Source organism: Ceratotherium simum, chromosome Y (assembly GCF_057802395.1).
Source record: "Ceratotherium simum simum isolate JZ-2026a chromosome Y, ASM5780239v1, whole genome shotgun sequence".
NCBI classification, from domain to species: domain Eukaryota; kingdom Metazoa; phylum Chordata; class Mammalia; order Perissodactyla; family Rhinocerotidae; genus Ceratotherium; species Ceratotherium simum.
Window position 1 is genome coordinate 1,998,454 of NC_141941.1, and position 19,511 is coordinate 2,017,964.

Here is a 19,511-nt window from a genome sequence, read left to right on the forward strand (position 1 = left end):
AGCATCTCGTGACAGCAGTAAAAGGGACATTCCTGTCATACGTGATGGATGCTCTTTGTTCCAAAATGGTATATAACGGCTCTGTACACCCCACTTCTTTGGTGCCCTGCCGTCCTTGGGGAAGGAAGCTCCCCTGAGCTATAGTCCTCAGACCTGGCTCATAATGAACTCACTCCAGTTTTGATTTATAGATTGATTATAGATTATTTGCATGGACAGTTCCAATTTGAAACGCCTTCACCGACATTAAAAATGACACATCTACGCTCTCTAATTTGGCCCCAGGCACACTGTATCGGGGACACTTACTACCCCTGTGCCCACCTACTGTGGGTGTACAGATCCGTAGCACACAGAGACACCCTTCGTTGGGACTTGAGCTCCTTATGGGGACAGAGAGCTTCCCCCAGGTGGGGCTGGGGTCCTTGGGCAGGAGAGCCCTGGGGCAGGAGGAACTTGTCACTTCCCCATCGGGCAGCCCCTCAGCCGTTCGCTGTATTTAGATGTGACCGGACGTGACTGCTTCTTCCTTGACTCTTGCCCTTTGGATTGGTGAAATGAATCAGACCCACACAAACCGAGGACCTCACTTCACTGTGGAGTTTTATTTCCACCCCCATGAAGAGCTCCAGGCATAGGGACCCTGCTGCGCCTGGCAGACGTTCACTGTGGGTCGCTCTCCCGATTGCACCAGCAGAGGGGGAAGGGGCCACAGCAAGGCTGCAGCCACGGCCTCCAGATGTTGTCTAGCGTGTCCAGCTGCAGCGGAACTGGGCTGAGCGTCCGGCGATGCTCCTGCACGGCCCGTGCCACTCTCTCCACCACGTGGTAGAACGAGGGCTCCGTGTCCGGCGTGAGGGCGTGGGCCTCGAAAGGGTCTCTCGAGAGGTCGAAGAGCAAGGGTGGATTATGCCGGGATACTCTGTCCCCGGAGCACGGGCAGACCCCTCTCCCGTAGCAGGCGCCGGCTCCTTCTGGGTGGAACACTGGGGTCACGTAGTGGACTTTCCATACTGCTCCTCCTGGAGGAAGGACAGGAGTCTCAGAGGATTGACATGGAGAAATAGAATGCGTTGCCAGAGAGCAGCGTTATTGACAGTAGCCAGAAGGTGGAAATAGCCAAGTGTCCATCAATGGATGAATGGACAAACGGAAGCTGGTCCATCCATACAGTGGAATATTATACAGTCATGAAAAGGAATGAAGCACTGACACATGCTACAACATGGATGAAACTTGAACACATGAGGTTGAGTGAAAGAAGTCAGACAGGAGACCACATACTATATGATCTCATTTGTGTGAAATGTCCAGAACAGGCAAATCCACAGAGACAGAAAGGAGGTTAGTGGTTGCCAGGGGCGGGGGAAGGAGGAATGTGGAGTGATAGCTCACGGGCACAGAGTCTCCTTTGGGGGTCATGAAAATGTTCAGGAACTAGGTAGAGGTGGTGGTTGCACGACTTTGTGAATGTGCTAAATGCTGCTGAGTTGTCCACTTGAAAATGATGTATTTTGTGGTATGTGAATGGTGGCACTGAATGTGTCTGTCCCCCAAATTCATGTGTGGAAGCCCTGACCCTCAGTGGGATGGTATTAAGAGATGGGGCCTTTGGGAGGTGATTAGGATTAGATAAGGTCATGAGGATGGGGCTTTCATGATGGGATTAGTGACCTTATAAGAGTCACAAAATGCTTGCTCCCCATCTGCAACCCAGAAGAGGGCTCTCACCGGAACCTGACCGTGCCAGCACCCTGATCTTGAACTTCTGGCCTCCAGAACTGCAAGAAATAACTGTCTGTTGTTTATAAGCCACTCTGTCTGTGGCACTTAGTAATAGCAGCCCAAGCTGACTACGAGAGTGAATTACAGCTCAATTATGCAGTTTACAAAAAGATTGTAGAGATACCAATTTTCCCCCAAAGTCGATTCAACCATTGAATGCAATAGTAATTCCTATTCCTGTGGGATTTGTTAAAGAAATGCTTGCAAATGATTTTATAGTCCTTTGGAAAGGATGGTTGGGCCAGAACAGCCCAGGAAATTTTGAAACGCAAAAATCATTCAGCAGGGACTTTGCTGCTTACGTTACAAAGTTGTCATCATTACAACAAAAGATGGAATTGTGCCATTCAGTTAAGGTGGTTAAGACATGTGGGAAACAACCCAGATGAAGAGGACAGATTTGACAGGTAAAGACAGACTGGAAGATGTGTGCGTGTGCAAGAATGTGTGTGTCAGGATGTGAGTGTGAGTGTGTGTGTGTGTGTGATGGTAATAGTTGCAATTCGCATCAGGGAGGGAGGTGGGAAAGCCACAGCAAATTCCATAAAGGGTGCTTAAACCCCGGCTAACAGCTCCCTTGCCGTAACGGTAAGATGATTGACAGCTGGAAGGATGTTGCTGCTGGGAGGGGAAAATACTGCCAAGAAGGAAATAAAAGAGCTGGAGTGAAGAAGAAAGTCATACGGAAGAAGAGGAGTGAGACCAGAAGCCAAGATGTGACTCCCTCCTCCAGCCTACTCACTGTCGCGTTGGTGCCACCGGGCTGCGTGCAGAAACTTCTCGCAGTAATGCAGCAGGAACTCGTGGTCGGAGTGCTGCACTGTCCCCAGCAGCAAGGGCAGCAGGTCTCGGCCATCAATCACCCTGCAGGCAGGACACAGGGTCCCAGCGATGGAGCAAGAATTTCCGCAAGGCTTGTCGTGAGCTTTAGCAAGCTAGGAAGCCCTGGGGCAGCCCCCCACGTCTTTCCCCTACAAACATCACCTTTGGCTAAAAGATCATTGAGGACGAGCTTGCTCGACTTAAAGTATTGTCCACCCAACCTTATTATGAATGCAAAAACAAGCGACAGAGTCATTGAAATGTCTTTTTGTTTTTATATTGCTCTGGGCTTTCAGCCATTATAGAACATGTGTATTCTTCAGCAAGATCTGGAACCATTTCTTTTTCTGCAGACAGCCCTGAGCTCTCATTCCTTCTTTCGTCCCTGCCTGCTCTCTCTTCTTCCTCTCCAAATACTGTCCAGTGTCCAGGATGGTCTGGCTCCATCCTGTTCAGAGTGGAGGTCTTATTGGGATTCCAGTTCTATTTTCTCTACACTTCTTGGGAGAAAGGGTCAATCCATGGGTTTTGAGGTACTGTGATGGCCCTACGCATTTTATTTCTCCATTATATGGTTAATTGCCCTGGGGTGGGAGACGTGTCTGTGTTTCTTTGTTACTTGTCTGCTATTCCCTACGCGGTAAACTCGTGCTAATAAATGCATGCTAATGGGATTGATTGTTAACATGCCACACAGCTGAAGGTAATGAAATGTCTTTATGGAAAACTGCAGTGACTATAATTTTTCTTAAAGTATTTTGAAAACTTGTCAGGATTTTTGTGTCTCAAAATTGAATCATAAATATCAATGGTAGATTTTTACAGATGCCAGGAACTTAGAATAACCATAAAATGGGAGATCTGTTTCTCTAAGTGGATTAATGTTCTCGGTCAAGGTAGAGAATTCAGAACCCTAAGTAGATTTACTTGGCCAGAGTTACCATGAAAAAAATGAAAGAAAAGAATATGTATATTATTATCATATACATTATATATAACATGTTATTATATATATTTATAATATGCCTATTATAGTATATGTTATAATATATGCACATATATAATCTTTTATTAGGTATTAAAGCAAAATAATATATAAAATATAAAATAAAATAAATATATATAATAATAGAATATATATGTGTGTGTACATATATCCATATATATATATATTATTTCACCTCCGGATATGTGTATTCACATATACACACACAAATGCATATGTTTATATGTATGTGTATATACATATATATATCAATAAAGCCAAAAATATATGGCCGGATTTATTTTATATTCTAGTGAAAGACATTTGCAATATATATGACAGAAAAATTTTTATTTTTTAAACAAATAAAATATTATAAATTAATAAAAAATTTAGCAGCCAATTAAGAAAAAAAAAATCAACCAGAGAAATGAGATTCACTGTAATAAAAGAGAAAGGAGAATGTGAAGTACAGGTATTTTCGAAACAGTCAATGTCTCTAGTGATAAAGGGATGGAGATTATAACACACACACGAGCAATTTATATATAAAAAATTGCATATATACAATTTAAATTTATTTTAGGTCTGTAATTTTTTTAAATAGACTGTCTCCCATATTGCTGGTAACAATTCCTAGGAACAATTTGATAAAATGTACCAACAGATTTACCTATAAATGCCATAATCTTTGACCCAAGAAGTCAACTTCTAGGGATTTTTACTTAAGAGGTAATCATGTCGGGCAGTAAAATGACAAAACAGTATTTTTTTTTTTTTAAAGCAAGGCTAATGTCCAGCTATAAGGGAGTGGTTGAAAGAAAATACCACAAAGCCATTAAAGTTTTTGTCTAGGTGCAAAGATTTCTAAATATATATATTATAGATAATATATAACAATATATTATATGTAACGTATATATACAATATATAATGATATATTATATATAAATAATATATATTATGTATAATAATCTATAAAGAATATGTATAAAATACATGTAAATATATATAATATATCTAAATATATATCTGAATATATATAGTATATGTGTATCATACAATTTAATTATATATTCACCTCTAGGTAGTGAACATTATGAAATAGTTTTATTTTCTTTCTGTTTTCCCCCAAATTTTCTGTAATTTTTAAGACAAAAATAATTGGAATCATATAAAAAGTCTGTACCACACGGGATCAAAAGTGATTTCTTGTGATGAATTGTTATATTTTTCAACGGCAATCGCCCTTGTGATAAAATGGGCTCCACTTAAGAATTAGGAGAAAGGACATTCTGAGTATAAATGCAGCAGACTTTTGATCCCAGTAGATAATCGTAGGGGACCTGGAGTATTTTTCCAGATACTGATTTCAGAGATGCCTTACAAAATGCAATAGTGACAGTGACGTTTCACATACGTGTTGTCTCTACGGAAAATTGAATTGCTTCCCTTCGGCTGTTCTGTACCTGTCCTGGGGTATCTGGCCGCCTCCCAGCTGGACCACAGTGGGGAAAATATCCATCAGACTGGTGGGCTCATGGATCACTCGGCCGGCCGGCAGCACCCCGGGCCACCGGAATATCCCCGGGACGCGGATCCCACCTTCCCAGCCACCCATGCCTTTGCCACCTGTGTTTAAACATGGACAGAAAACAATGTGGTTAAAAATCAGAAATGGTTGCCTATCCTGGGTGATTTAACCATTGTGCTTGTTTTAAAACTCTCTCTCTCTCTCTCCCTCTCTCCCTCTCTTTCTCTTAGTCCCATAACCATTAAATTCCTCCCCAACAAAGGTTAGATTTTATACTCTTTATTAACCTGGATGTTGGTCTTCCATGTTGCTAAGGGACACTGGGCCATTCCAATTTCCCACAAACTTCTTAACTATCAGACTAATTCCTTGGGAGTCATAAATTGCGCTGTTGAAATCATTTTATGTTGATTGTATTTTCTCCACGCTCTTGTTGGTTTTCCATGTGGCATGGACTCTGTGTGTTTGTCTTGGGATCTGCACTATTTTGTCTCATCTTCCTGCTTATTTGTCATCCGTCCCTCTCCTCCTCACTCTCTTCATTCTTTCTTCTTCCCCATGCCACTAGAAACGCCTTCCTTTGAAGTCCGTCGTGTGTGTCTCTTGTTTCCGCATCTTTACGGGTTGGTTCATTTTCTTGTCTTTGTTACTGGTAGGGGTTGAATTGTGCACGCCTCAAAGAAGATATGTTGAAGTTTTAATCTGCAGGACCTCAGAATGTGACCTTATTTGGAAATAGGGTCTTTGCAGATGTAATTAGTTAAGATGAGGTCCTACTGGATTAGGGTGGGTACTTGATCCCAAATGTCCTTATAAGAAGAGGAGAAGAGGGGCCGGCCCGGTGGTGCAGTGGTTAAGCGCGCACGCTCTGCGCTGGCGGCCCAGGGTTCACCGGTTTGGATCCCCGGCACGCACCAACGCACCGCTTGTCAAGCCACGCTGTGGCGGTGTCCCATATAAAGTAGAGGAAGATGGGCACAGAGGTTAGCCCAGGGCCAATCTTCCTCAGAAACAAAAAAAAAAAAAGAGGAGGATTGGCAACAGATGTTAGCTCAGGGCTGATCTTCCTCTCAACAAAAAAAAAGAGACACAGAGGAGAAGATGGCCGATAATGGTGGAAGAGATGGGAGTGAGGCATCTACAGGTCAAGGAACACGAAGGATTGCCAGCTGACACCAGGAGATGAAAGTGGCATGGACGCATCCTCCCTTAGAACCTTCAGAAAGAGCATGTCTTTGCTGACATGTTGATCTCAGTATTTTGGCCTCCAGAACTCTGAGAGGATAAATTTCTGTTGTGTTAAGCTACTCAGTTTGTGGTACTTTGTTACAGCAGCCACAGGAAACTAAGAGAGCCAGACTTACAAATTTTCACCCATGGTAACTATTCTGATGGACCTAATGCCACCCTCACCTTGGTCACAAAGGAAGATTGATATTTCCATGTGGTTTTGATTCAAAGTTAAATGAGAATTTCTGAGTAACATCTTTCTCTTTCCTTAAAATTTTCCCCTATTCAACTTTAAAATCTGGTTGATTTCTTATGGCTCCTGTGCCAAATTGTCACAAATGTAGGGGTTCACTTAAAACACAAATTTATTATCTTAGAGTTCTGGAGGTCAGAAGTGCAACGTGGGTCTTACTGGGTCAAAGTCAAGGTGTCGGCAGGGCCAGTTCCTTCTGGAGGCTCCAGGCGAGAATCTGTTTCATTGGCTTTTCCAACTTCTAGGGGCTGCCACATTTCTTGGTTTGTGGCCCCTTCTTCCATCTTCAAGACCATCAGCGTAGCATCTTCCAATCTCTTCTCTCCCTCTCTCTTTCTGACTCTGACCTCTCTGTCTCCATCTCGTAAGGACCCTTGTGATTACATTGGACCCACATGGATAATCCAAAATAATCTCCCATGTCAGGATTCTTAGTCACATCTGCAAAGTCCCTATTGTCATATAAGGTTTTCACAGGTTCCAGGGATTAGGACACGGACATCTTTGGGGACATTATTCTGTCTACCACACAGGGATCAGGACGTGGACGTCTTCGGGGGCATTATTCTGTCTACCACATGAGGATTAGGACGCGGACGTCTTTGGGGACATTATTCTGTCTACCACACGAGGATTAGGACGTGAACATCTTTGGGGCCAGTATTCTGTCTACTGCACGGGGATTAGGACGTGGACATCTTTGGGACCATTATTCTGTCTACCACATGGGGATTAGGACATGGACATCTTTGGGGATATTTTTCTGTCTACCACACAGGGATTCGGACATGGACATCTTTAGGGGCCATTATTCTGTCTATCACAATGAGCATTTGGGTTCCTCTGATTTTTGTGACTTTGCTTGGTAAGCTCCAAATCCTAGACCAGACCATTTTTTCGGGACGCATAAACCACCTTTCACAGATTCCCAGGTGCACATGTTTTCACAATAGCTGCAGGCTGGGTGACAGTCAGCACCCAGCTGCCATTTCCTGTGTGTATGCACTAAAACTTGCAGACTGTGGAGTCAGGGGGAGAGAGAAGTCTTTGCGGGACGATAGAGTAGCAGGTTTTAAAATGGCTGTGTTATTGACACTCTCAATGGCACAGTAGAGGATACTGGGTAGAGAAAATATAGACATAGATGACACTGAGATGAAAATGGTTTCAGAGGAGTCGGATCCCCAAGGTGAAGTTTTAGGAAGGCATTAAAGTATTCAATTTGCACATACAGACAGTCATGAGCCATATCATAAGGTTTCACTCAATGATGGACCATGTACACGACCATGGTCTCATAAGATTAGTACCCTATAGGCTGGGTATGTAGTAGGCTGTACCATTGAGGCTTGTGTAAGCACACTCTATGATGTTCACACAATGATAAAATTGCCTTATGATGCGTTTCTCAGAATGTACCCCATTGTTAAGCAACACACAACTGTATATAATATCCCCTTTTATGTATGTAATAGACTGATGCATGTTAAGCATATATGCTAATGTTAGTCGAAACAAATTCTCTCACTATTATAAAAATGAATAAACTTTGTAAATGAAAAAAAGCATTGAACTATGTTATTTTGGGCAGCGTGTTTCACAATCTCTGTGGTACATCAAATAATGTCGTGTCTATAATCATCAGAATCCTAGTTTGAATATACTGTGGTCACCAAAGGTGCCCATCCTCCTTGAATGCATGGTCTGAATATAAAATTCAAACCTGAGTCCATTAGCAGATGCACAGATAAAGAAAATGTGGTCCATCCATACAATGGAATATTATTCAGCCATAAAAAGGAATGAAGCACTGACACAGGCTACAACATGGATGAACCTTGAAAACATCATACTTAATGAAAGAAGGTAGCCACAAAGGACTGCATATTGCATGATTCCATTTACATGAAATATTTAGAATGAGGAAATGCATAGAGATAGAAATAAGGTAGTGGTTGCTGGGAGCTGGCCACAGGAGAAAACAAAGAATAATTGCAGAGGGGTACTGAGTTTCTTTTTGAGGTGATGAAAATGTTCTGCAATGTGTAATGGTGAAGGTTGCATAATCACATAAATACACTAAAAACCACTGAATTGTGCAAAAAAATTCCAATTTGAGTGTGAGAAATTGTAATTTCCACCCTGACTGGAAAATAAAAGTCTTTGGTCACCAGTGTTTGCAGTCTCTTGAGGTAGATGATCCCATTCCAGTGGCAAGGTTGGGAATTGTAGGGAAGAGATGAAGACCATAGACAAGGATCTGGGAATCTCTCGTTGTTACCTTTATATATCCCATTCCAGCCACCATACTGGTTGCTTCCGAGTTGAGACTCCAAGGATCCTCCATGATCTGACGCAAAATAAACGAGGGTGGTGTTGGTCAAACCTTCCACGTCCAAAGTATCAAGGATCTGCCCTGCAAGGAATAGATGTGTTTGAACCGGTCAAAATAGAGGACCATCTTAAGCGAAATTATTCAACGTTTGCTTCAGCATTTTGGAACTCTCCATGAGAATGAGTCCTTGGCGTCAAACCTATAATGGGAGTGAGCAGTATTATAAGTGTGCTAATCTGAGCATCCTTGATTTAAGATTGATGCGTGTCTTTATATATGCCCATTCTGTTTGCAAAAAGTTTTAGGCAAGCTATAAGGGTATATGCTGCATTGGACAAAGAGCAAAAACTAAAAAGTGAGGAAAAAGAAGATTACAAAGAAAAAAGTATAGAGATGGAGAGGGTCTAGGAGGAAGGCTGAAATGCCATTGGGCATGTATGGACATCAATGAAGAAGAGTCAACGGTGGCTCTCAGTTTCTTATAGTTGCACAAAATATGTCTGCACCTCCATGTTCATTGCAGCATTATATTATCCAAGGGGGATACGTTCCAAGACCCCCAGGGATGCCTGAAACCACGGATAGTACTGAACCCTGTATATACTCTATGTACCTATACATACAGACCTACGATCAAGTTTAATTTATAAATTAGGCACAGAAAGATATTAACAACCCTTACAATAAAATAGAACAATTATAGCAATATACTGTAAGAAAAATTACCGTAGATCTTAGCAACCTCAGCATACTATTTTTTTTCTTTCCTTATTTAGTCAAGAACTTGCACCTTTTCACTTAAAGAAAGCGCTTTACATCTTTTCTTTGGCATACCTGAATTGCTGGCATCACTGCTCTTGCTTGCTGGGACCGTTATTAAGTAAAATTAGAATGACTTAAACAAAAGCACTGTGATACCGTGACAATTGATCTGACAACCAAGACGGCTACTAAGTGACTCATGGGTGGGTGGTGTGAACAGCCTGAAACCTCTGGACAAAGGGATGAGTCACGTCCCAGGCAGGATGGAGCAGGACAGCATGAGATCTCATCGCCCTACTCAGAGGGGCGCACAATTTAAAACTTATGAAACAGTTGTAGGTTTACAGATAAGCTGAGCAATATTATAACTGGTGAGCCAATATTGACACCCTAGTATTAACTAAAGTCCATAGTTTACATTAGGGTTCTCTCTTGGTGTTGTACATTCTAAAGGTTTTGATAAATGTGTAATGTCATGTGTCCACCATTATAGTACCACATGGAATAATTTGCTTATCCTAAAAATCCCCTGTGTTCCACCTACCTACATCATTACAATGATTTTCATTAAAAAAATTATCATACACTTGCTTGATTGGGTTTTAAATTGGGAAAGAAAGAAAGCGAAGGCATTTAAAAGATTCTTTAGATGTATCTTATGCTAAGTTCCTTATCTTGATGAACTTTTTTTTTTTTTGTGAGGAAGATCAGCCCTGAGCTAACATCCATGCTAATCCTCCTCTTTTTGCTGAGGAAGACTGGCTCTGAGCTAACATCTATTGCCAATCCTCCTCCTTTTTTTTTCCCCCCAAAGCCCCAGTAGATAGTTGTATGTCATAGTTGCACATCCTTCTAGTTGCTGTATGTGGGACTCGGCCTCAGCATGGCCAGAGAAGCGGTGTGTCTGTGTGCCCCTGGGACCCGAACCCGGGCCTCCAGTAGCGGAGCGCGCACACTTAACTGCTAAGCCACAGGGCTGGCCCTTGATGAACTTCTTACGTTGGTACTGTAAAGTTTCAATCTTTATGATTTAATAAGTGTTTGATTATGTACATCTACACATTTATTAATTTAAAATAATGTTTCCCTGAATTGTGGCATCATGAATTCAATTTTAAACATTCAATATTTGACATCACGTAAAATAGCCTATATTTTCCAGTGATTCTTGATCTTCTCCAACTAAAGACCCCCAGTGGCAAAGAGGAGTGAATATGTCCTGAAGGGAATGGGGTCAGGTCCTCTGGAGAAGCCATGTGAAATGAATTATTGCCCACGTGTCTTCCAACTTCCATCATTTTCCCCAAGAGTTCATTCAAATCACACATTTGACTCCAAGATGACATTTTTTAAAGATTTTGTTAAAGTACATTTTCCCCTGAAATCTCCGATTACAATTATTCTGCAGCTCCTGGCCCTCCACACCACCCCGTAAACTCGAGGGTACCCAAGCCCTTGTCTGAGAAGCAGAGAAGTGGCTATATCCATATCCATGTATTCGCCTGAACACTGGGTCACTCGAGACAATTTCACTTTTCTGTCATGGCAGGCACGGTTCTAAACCCAGGAGATGCAGTGAGAGGAGAAGGCAAGACAGTCCCAACCCACAAGAGTTTTACATTCTCCTGGAGAAAACAGAAACACCAACCCACCTAAAACAATGTTATGAAGAGAGACAAAACAGGGTGAAGATGTATGCGGTCATACATTAGACCCTTGACATTCAAGGAGATGACAGTACTTACCCTGCCTCTTCTATCATCAACCTTAATTATCTCATCTTCTCCCTCCTTATCTCCTTTCCGCCTGCTGTTTCTAGATGAGGAACCATCATGTTTTCACCCAGAAAAGGCACTTACCCACCATCCAGTCCATCTCCTCTGCGTTGTCCCCATACAGCCCATGGACGCTCTTCCCGAGGAACTTCTCAGTCGTGATAAGAGGGGTGTGGACTTGCAGGAAGGAGACAAAAAGGAGGAATGGTCCTTGCTTGTTTCTAAAAATAAGCAAGTTATTCTTTTGATAAAACAGAGAGTGAGGTCCTAGAGATGCAGTACAGTTCTAGGTGGTCACGTCCTTACTCAAATGTCTTTGTTGCTCTGTCCTTTAAGAGCAAATGCGTACAATGGGCAAAAGACCTGAACAGACATTTCTCCAAAGAAGATATACAGATGGCCAACAGACACATGAAAAGATGTTCAAAATCACTAACTATCAGGGAAATGCAAATCAAAACTACAATGAGATATCACCTGACGCCCGTCAGAATGGCTATAATTAACAAGACAGGAAACAACATGTGTTGGAGAGGATGTGGAGAGAAGGGAACTCTCATACACTGCTGGTGGGAGTGCAAACTGGTGCAGCCACTATGGAAAACAGTATGGAGATTCCTCAAAAAATCAAGGATAGAACTATCATATGATCCAGCTATTCCACTGTTGGGTATTTATCCAAAGAACTTGAAAACACCAATTTGCAAAGGTACATGCACCCCTGTGTTCATTGCAGCCTTATTCACAATAGCCAAGACTTGGAAGCAACCTAAGTGCCCATCAAGGGACGAATGGATAAAGAAGCTGTGGTATATATACACAATGGAATACTACTCAGCCATAAGAAACGACGAAATCCAGCCATTTGTGACAACATGGATAGACATTGAGGGTATAATGCAAAGTGAAATAAGTCAGAGGGAGAAGGCCAAATACCGTATGATTTCCTTCATTAAGTAGTAGATAATAACAACAATAAACAAACACATAGGGACAGAGATTGGATTGGTGGTTACCAGAGGGGAAGGGGGGAGGGTGGAGGGTGAAAGGGATAATTCGGTACATGTGTGTGGTGATGGGTTGTAATTAGTATTTTGGTGGTGAACATGATGTAGTCCATGCAGAAATAGAAGTACAATGATGTACACCTGAAATTTTTGCAATGTTATAAACCAATGTTACTGCAATAAAAAAAAATAAAAGAAAAGAAAAGAAAAAAAAAAAAAAAAAAAAAAAAAAAGAGCAAATGCGTAAAACTCCCGTTCAAGGGGAGACTCTTCTTGTCTCTGAGAATCTTGAATGTGATGACTTTTCCCTTTCAAAGTCCGTTGAAAAACCAACACTGATTTTATGTTTCTTTTTTCCTGAATATTATCATTTTCTAAGTCTATGTACTTCTGACAACTGAAAGTAGTGCAGAACACCAGGCAACTGTCTCATCTGACAATTATTTCATTCAATTATTTCAGAATATTTTCCCACCTCAAATCTTAGCTTATAGCATAAGCGATACCGCACAGTGGGTTTTTTTTTTTTTTAATAATTGCTTTCAAGACACAAAATGGTTATGAGAAAACACACTTTAAAAACGATGCATATTAGGTTATTAATTTCAATCTGATTCTCCTCCATCTAGGCAATGCCTCCTCTTCTTCCTTTCTCCACCTGATCTTTATGGTCTAATCTAAGGAGAGAAGCAAAGGTGAAGGCCTTAGACTTAATTAGGGCACGACGGGATCACCTGTTTTAATTTGAAAGCTAATTATCAGCTTCATACCTGACCCATACTAGGCAATTCCATCAAGAATTCCCTAGGAATATGAGCACCTCAACACCACCAGGTGAGTTCAATTGAATTGAACCTCATTGCCACCAGGTAAGTGGGGGTTCGATGGTGTCATCCATGGGGAGCATGGAACTGCCTCTGTTTACTGTGGCTTTTCATCATGTCCCTGATGGTCTAGCATGTAAGTCCCTTGGTCACTCAAATTGACATCTGGTCTGAAGTTAGCAACAGCATGACAGAGCTTTAAAAATATTTAAAATTTATTGTAAAGGCTGTTCAGGAGATTCAGTTTGTTATTTTAGTTAAATACGGCCCCTGGTGATCAGGGGGTGCTTAGGGGATGGGACCAGCCCCAAAGTAGGAGGGGACAGCAGCACATTTCAACAGACCTGTCCCTTGTTGCAATGGACATGATCAAGTTGGGCTCACCTGAACATCGTCCATGCCCCATTTTACCAAAACCCTCTTTCCTTCTTTCACCATCCGAATACCCGTTCCAGAAGACTATTCCAAATGCATTTTCATCACGATGCTGAGCGCACTAGGATGAAGGTGACCCTTGGACGCTCACCTTTTGACAAAGGACGAGACCTCCTTCAGGATAAGAGATGTCGTGCGTTGAAAGCGCATGGGCTGCTCGGTGATGGTGTCGTTTCTCATCAGAAAGCAGTCTGCGTGCACAATCAGAGCACCCGTGAAATATGAGGTGGTGAGGAGCAAGATGGCGGTGATGGTTGACCAGATGACCGGCCTCCACGAGCCGGCTATCAGCCGGGTGAGCTTCCCAGCGGTGAGCGTGAGGGCAGCGATGGACAGGATTTGGGAGCAGAAGTTGAGTTTGCGCTCCAGGCCCGCACGCTTCTCTGATAGTTCCCAGTGGACACAGTCTCCCATCATGGAGAACGGCATTCCGTAGAAGTGGTCGAATCCGTGGTTGAGTGGGTGGTGGCAGTGATCGGTGGAGGATCCGCAGTTGAGACCCAGGTGCCATTTTCCTGAAAGGAAGGAAGCGTGCCGATGGGACAAGTGGCCGACCATCACTTGGTAAGTAGATACTGTGTGCTTGCCACTTTCCAGGTACTCTGCTGGATGCTGGGATGGGGTGGGGATGTAGAAGGTGTGGGTAGTGTTTGCTGTTATTTGCACCTTAACCTTGCCTTATTGTTTCAAGGGAATAAGGACACTGTATGGCAGCGTTACGTGGTGTACGCGTTTCCTGTGCTGCTGTAAGAAATTACCATAAACTTGGTGGCTTAAAATCACAGGAATTCATCCTGTCCCAGTTCTGGAGCCCAAGGTCTGAGATGAAGGTGTGGCAGGGCCGCGCTCCCTCTGGAGGCTCCAGGGGAGGGTCCTTCCTGCCTCTTTCAGCTTCTGGGGGCTCCAGGTGTCCCTGGGCTGGTGGCCGCATCTCTCCAATCTCTCCCTCATGGCCACACTATCTTCTCCTCTTTGCAGTCAGATCTCTCTCTGTCCCCTTCTTCAAAGGACCCTTGGCCATGCATATAAGGCCCAGCTGGGTAATCCAGGATAATCTCCCCATCTCAGCATCCTTCACTTAATTACATCTGCAAAGACCCTTTTTCCATATAAGGTCATATTTGCAGGTTTCAACATTTGGGACCTGATATTTTTGGTCACCATTATTCAGTCTACTACACCTGGGTGTGCGATGGTCTACTGTAGAGCAATGGTGAGGGCATAGAGTGGTCAGATTGCTCTAGAAAACTCAGTCTGATATCATCACCATGGGAAAAAGATTTCCTGACTTTGGAATTGTCCCTCTCTTTGCTAAACCAGTGTAGTGATGGTCAGAGTCATGGTGGACGTGATCATGGTGGACGTGATGATGGTGGACGTGATGGACAGGGCGATAGCTTTCACAGAGCCCAACATTCAAGTTCTATCAATGGAAGATGCTTAGCTTCCCTGCTGTTGCTACTGGGTTTTGATAAAGAGACTCTGTGTGTCTTTTCACCACCCCAAAAGTGTCTGTCATCCAGAGAACCCCATGTGATTTCCTAAGGAATATCACGTGAGGAGAGTGTCTTTTGTCTTAAAAAATGATAATGAGTCTATTGGGTTTGATATTCAGTAAATTGGCTAGTCTTGCTCTTTGTGGTGAATAAATGGCACTGTTAATAAAAACTATTACTATAACATAATAATGATAGTGACAACTTGGACCCCACTCAAGAAACTATCGTCCTTAATTTTATTTCATTCTATACTTGCCGTGGTTTGTTGACATATAGAACGAGAAGCATGCTATTTATGGAAGCAGAGAGGGAGATCCTAAGCCTTGCAGTCACATTTCTATGCAGAATATAGGAAAAAGAGTATTATGGAAACTGTTGGTAGTTTGGTAAAATTAGAAAAAAACTACTAATTTTTTTTATCATGGTACACCAGCAAATTGTATAAAATGCTGAATATTTCATTAAGCTGATATTTCTTGAGCATCTACTTTGCACCAAGCGACCTGGGTGGCGACATCATTCGTGTACGTGTGAAGCTTTCTGTCTGGTGGAAAACCCCACTTACGTCACAACCATTTCGTTTCCTAACTTTTTAGTTGAATATACTCTCCATATAAAAGTAATGTGCTTAGAACTTAACCAATGTGCATACCTATTAGTCCAGTGGCATAGCCTTTATCTTTTAATATTTTTGCAAAAGTTGTCTCGTTGGTGGGAAGGCCTCCAGATACCGCGGTCCACTGAAGAACACGATAGCCGTTACTGGAAACCATGCCTTTGAGGAATCATTTTAAAAGAAATGTTACCATCACGCATCGATTTTTGTGTCACCATTATTATTTTTTAGGTTAGAATATTTGGTGAAAAGCTCCATTATTCAAAATTGAATTGAAAATTTACTTCCCCCATAGCTTTGCATTTTTGGCAGGAAAGGAAACGATTAATTCATTGATAACGTGAGTGAGAAGGCTTATTGTCCTGTCATGTGAAGGTTATAAACAAAAAGAGAATTAAATGAAAAGGGAAGGAGAATTAAAAGTGGTTTTATGATTTCACCAAACTCTTGATATGATCCAGTGGTTCTCCAACCGGTCTTCACTTTGGCATCATTGGGGGTAGCTTCAAAATATTCTGACACCTGCTTATCACCCCAGGGATTAGGCTTGTAGTTGATCTGGGGTAAAACTTGGGATTTGCAATGGTGGAAAGATTCCCCCAGATGATTCTAATGTGCCGACGAGGTTGGGAGCCATGGAGAGAATTCATCCTAACCCTGACATACCCAGGGTCTCTACCCACGTGTTTTAAAATGCAGGTTCAATATTTTTCTAAACCTCTGGAGTCTACAGTTGAGAACCACTGACACTGGAGGTGCTCAGTGCCTCCTAGACTGAATGCAGCTCAGTCTCACTAGAGGAGATTCATCTGGTTCAAAGAGTGAATGCAGTTCTCAGTGACCATCATTTGGAACTTGGAGAATTCTTTGTGAGACTTTCCAAAAGTTTGAGAATACATCTGGTTCACTGAAGACTAGTGGAAGCTAAATAGCTCTTGGTCATAACAGTGACAGTTGAGGTGTTTCAACTTACGTTGGCCAAGACGCCTTCATCCCCGGGACATGAAAAGGTGCCAGAGACCCATCTATATGAGGGTCTGTGAGGGTCAGTTTGATGTGTCCACTTGGCCAGGCTACAGTCTCCAGTTACTCAAACACGAGTCCACTAGTCTAGGTGCTGCTATGAGGGTCTTTTGTAAATGTGATTGACATCTACAATCAATTGACTTTAACTAAAGGAGATGACCCTCAATCAGGTGGGTGGGCCTCATCGAACCAGTTGAAGGTCTTAAGAACAAAAACTGCGGTTTCCAGATGCAGAAGAAATTCTGCCTCAAGACTGCAACATCAAATCCTGCCTGAGTTTTCAGCCTGCTGTCCTGCCTTACAGATCTGGACTTGTAGGTTCCCACAGGCACATGAGCCCTTTTACAGAAAATATTTGTGAACTCCTGCTTGGTTATGGTTATTCACATTACAGGAGACAATCAAATGGGCCCATTCCTGCCTGTGTCACCTCATTGTCTATGGGGCTTTATTGCTCTTACTGACTCCAATCTGATGGTAAAAATATGGAGGAACTAGAACATTCTCTTCCCACTGTACTGGAGGACCCAGACTTTAATACTTGTGTTGGAGGAATTAATGAGAGCATGTTCCTCTCCAGCCCCGTGGTTAGACATGAGGAAGGACAAACCTGATCGGAGAGGGTATCTGCCAGTTAGGAAAGCAGCTCTGCTTGGGGTGCAGACGGATGCAGCAGCAATATGCTGCGTGAGCATCACACCGTCCTCTGCAAGGCGGTCAATGTTTGGAGTCCTGCAGAGGGAAATACGAACAGTTATATTCCTTAACAAATAAACGCATAGGCTTTTCCATAAGCATAGCTACATGTTACTTAATAGAAAATCTGCTGGGCCTCATTTAATACATCAAGGTATTCTTAGGAATGACCAAAAAGGCAAGAACTTCAGCTGTCTTCTGAACCTACAAAGAAACGTCCACTGGATTCAGTGTTATTTGCCGAGTTTCTGTAATGCACTACTGGTACTGAGATGGTCATCATGGAAAATCCAGAATTGAGAGTCTGGGGTGCCTTCTACTTGGGGCTCACAGTCTTGATAGGAAGATTCGACCTCATGGCACCAACGTATTGTAGGTGGTACGTGAGGGTGGGATTCAGACACAGCTGCATGGGGGTGCCTGAGCTGGGTCTTCATGGGCAATTAGAATGAGACCAAGGTGATGAGATGAGGTCATTCTAAGATAGATGGACCAGAAATGACAGATGGGCATGTCACACCTTGGGGTGAGAAGGATGTGAGATTGTCTGTCTGAAGCAGAGCTTTTCAGCAGAGAGCATTGAAATTGTGCATGAGTGGGTGGGCTTGGGTTGATGGATGGAGGTTGGAGAGTGAGGTAAGCTTGAGTCTTTAGCTTAGAGGCAACAGCAATGATTTTTAAAACATTGTCCATCATGGACTGTGCTGATGGAAATCATATTTAAAAGTGAAACGATTAGTCATACATAGGATGAATTTGAGGTGGGGTTGGTGCTGGTGTGAGAAGAAGTCAGGATTAGGGGATGTTAACGGAAATGATGTGTGCAGAATTCTGTTAAAGTTCAGATTGTGCATATCAACGGTTAGATGAATTATCAGTGGTCTCTGTGTCAGAGTGCCAGATGAGCAATTCTCTGCTCCTTGCCTTATGGTGTTGTTGCCGTAGCAACCCACGTCTCCAATGCCGAGATCGTCCGCCATCAGAAGAAGGATGTTCGGACGGGAGCCGGATAAACCTCTGCAAGCCGAGGGCTTCAAACCCAGAAGCACACCGATTGTCACAGCCAACCAGGTCCTGAAAGACAAGCTACGAAAGAAAGCTTACCGCTGGTTTCCGTTTCATTTACGTTACTGCTGTAAGTGGGAAGGTGGTGTCGCTATGTTAGGGGACTTTGATATTATCATCCCATTTCAGAAGAGATCGAGGACATCTCTTAAGCATTTGATTCTTTTTTTCAGTTAAAAACACCTCATACTCTTATAGATGCAACCTTGGGCGTGCACATAAACAGCACGACGGTAACGTTCCATTTCCTAAAGATGTGTTCTGAAGAGGAAGATTTGCAATATGGGATCTCCATAAAACCAGACACCTAGCCCATGGCAGGGCTTGGTGCCTACTTGAACTGGGAAGAGAGAAATGGGATTCCCTCTGAAGCTACCTGGCACACCCCCAGGTAGGGGAGCATGGAATACTTATATTAATCTTGAATCCCACGCCCGGTCCTCCAGATGCATGATCAGTTATGAACTGAGAAAGACCACTTTGTTATCAATGCATTCTGAAAAAGCGATGTGAAGAAATGCAGAGGCAGAAACAGACGATGAATGACCACGCATAATCCTATCTTACCGAGAATTTTCCTGATGCAACATGTTTTCTCTTTCTTCTGATTTCCTGTAAGAAATAAAGAGGTCCGTCATAACAGGCAGCTGAAAATGAACTAATGCAATAAGTGAAATAGTAAGGGAAAGTTTGTCTCTGATGCAATCACTAAAACGTTAACACAACTACTTAAAACTCGTAAGAGAATGCAGTTCCTTGTTGAAAGGCTTTACAAATGCTGAACACTGTGTCGAGGCAAAATAAACCTTTATTTAGAATAAAACTTTATTTACAAAAATAGGCGGGGTTTGCACCGTGGACC

At 42.7% G+C, this 19,511-nt stretch overlaps 1 protein-coding gene across 2 annotated transcripts; it reads right to left on the reverse strand.

The window, feature by feature from the left end:
* Window positions 1–622: 622 nt before the first annotated feature.
* On the reverse strand, window positions 623–19,239 carry LOC147911608 (arylsulfatase L-like). Of its 2 annotated transcripts, none has more exons than XM_087427896.1 (10): window positions 19,217–19,239; window positions 18,509–18,658; window positions 17,499–17,620; window positions 15,899–16,021; window positions 13,839–14,262; window positions 11,566–11,702; window positions 8,891–9,025; window positions 5,062–5,224; window positions 2,528–2,649; window positions 623–1,022 (listed from the first exon to the last, which is right to left on the reverse strand). In XM_087427896.1, exons 1-10 carry the CDS (start codon window positions 19,237–19,239, stop codon window positions 664–666), a joined length of 1,758 nt encoding a protein of 585 aa, XP_087284022.1. In that variant the 3' UTR covers window positions 623–663. The 2 variants fall into 2 exon arrangements, with proteins under 2 accessions (XP_087284022.1, XP_087284021.1); XM_087427895.1 differs by having other exon boundaries at window positions 18,509–18,670.
* Between the last annotated feature and the right edge of the window lie 272 nt (window positions 19,240–19,511).

What these genes read in the sequence shown, in the direction of transcription:
- LOC147911608 (XM_087427895.1), bottom strand. Translation starts at nt 19,239, where the DNA reads ATGTTGCATCAGGAAAATTCTCG. An exon ending in GGAGATGGACTGGATGGTGG is followed by an intron (nt 9,026 to 11,565) that starts GTAAGTGCCTTT and finishes TATTCCTTGCAG; the next exon opens with GGCAGATCCTTGATACTTTG. An exon ending in CCGGTGGCACCAACGCGACA is followed by an intron (nt 1,023 to 2,527) that starts GTGAGTAGGCTG and finishes TCCTTCCTCCAG; the next exon opens with GAGGAGCAGTATGGAAAGTC.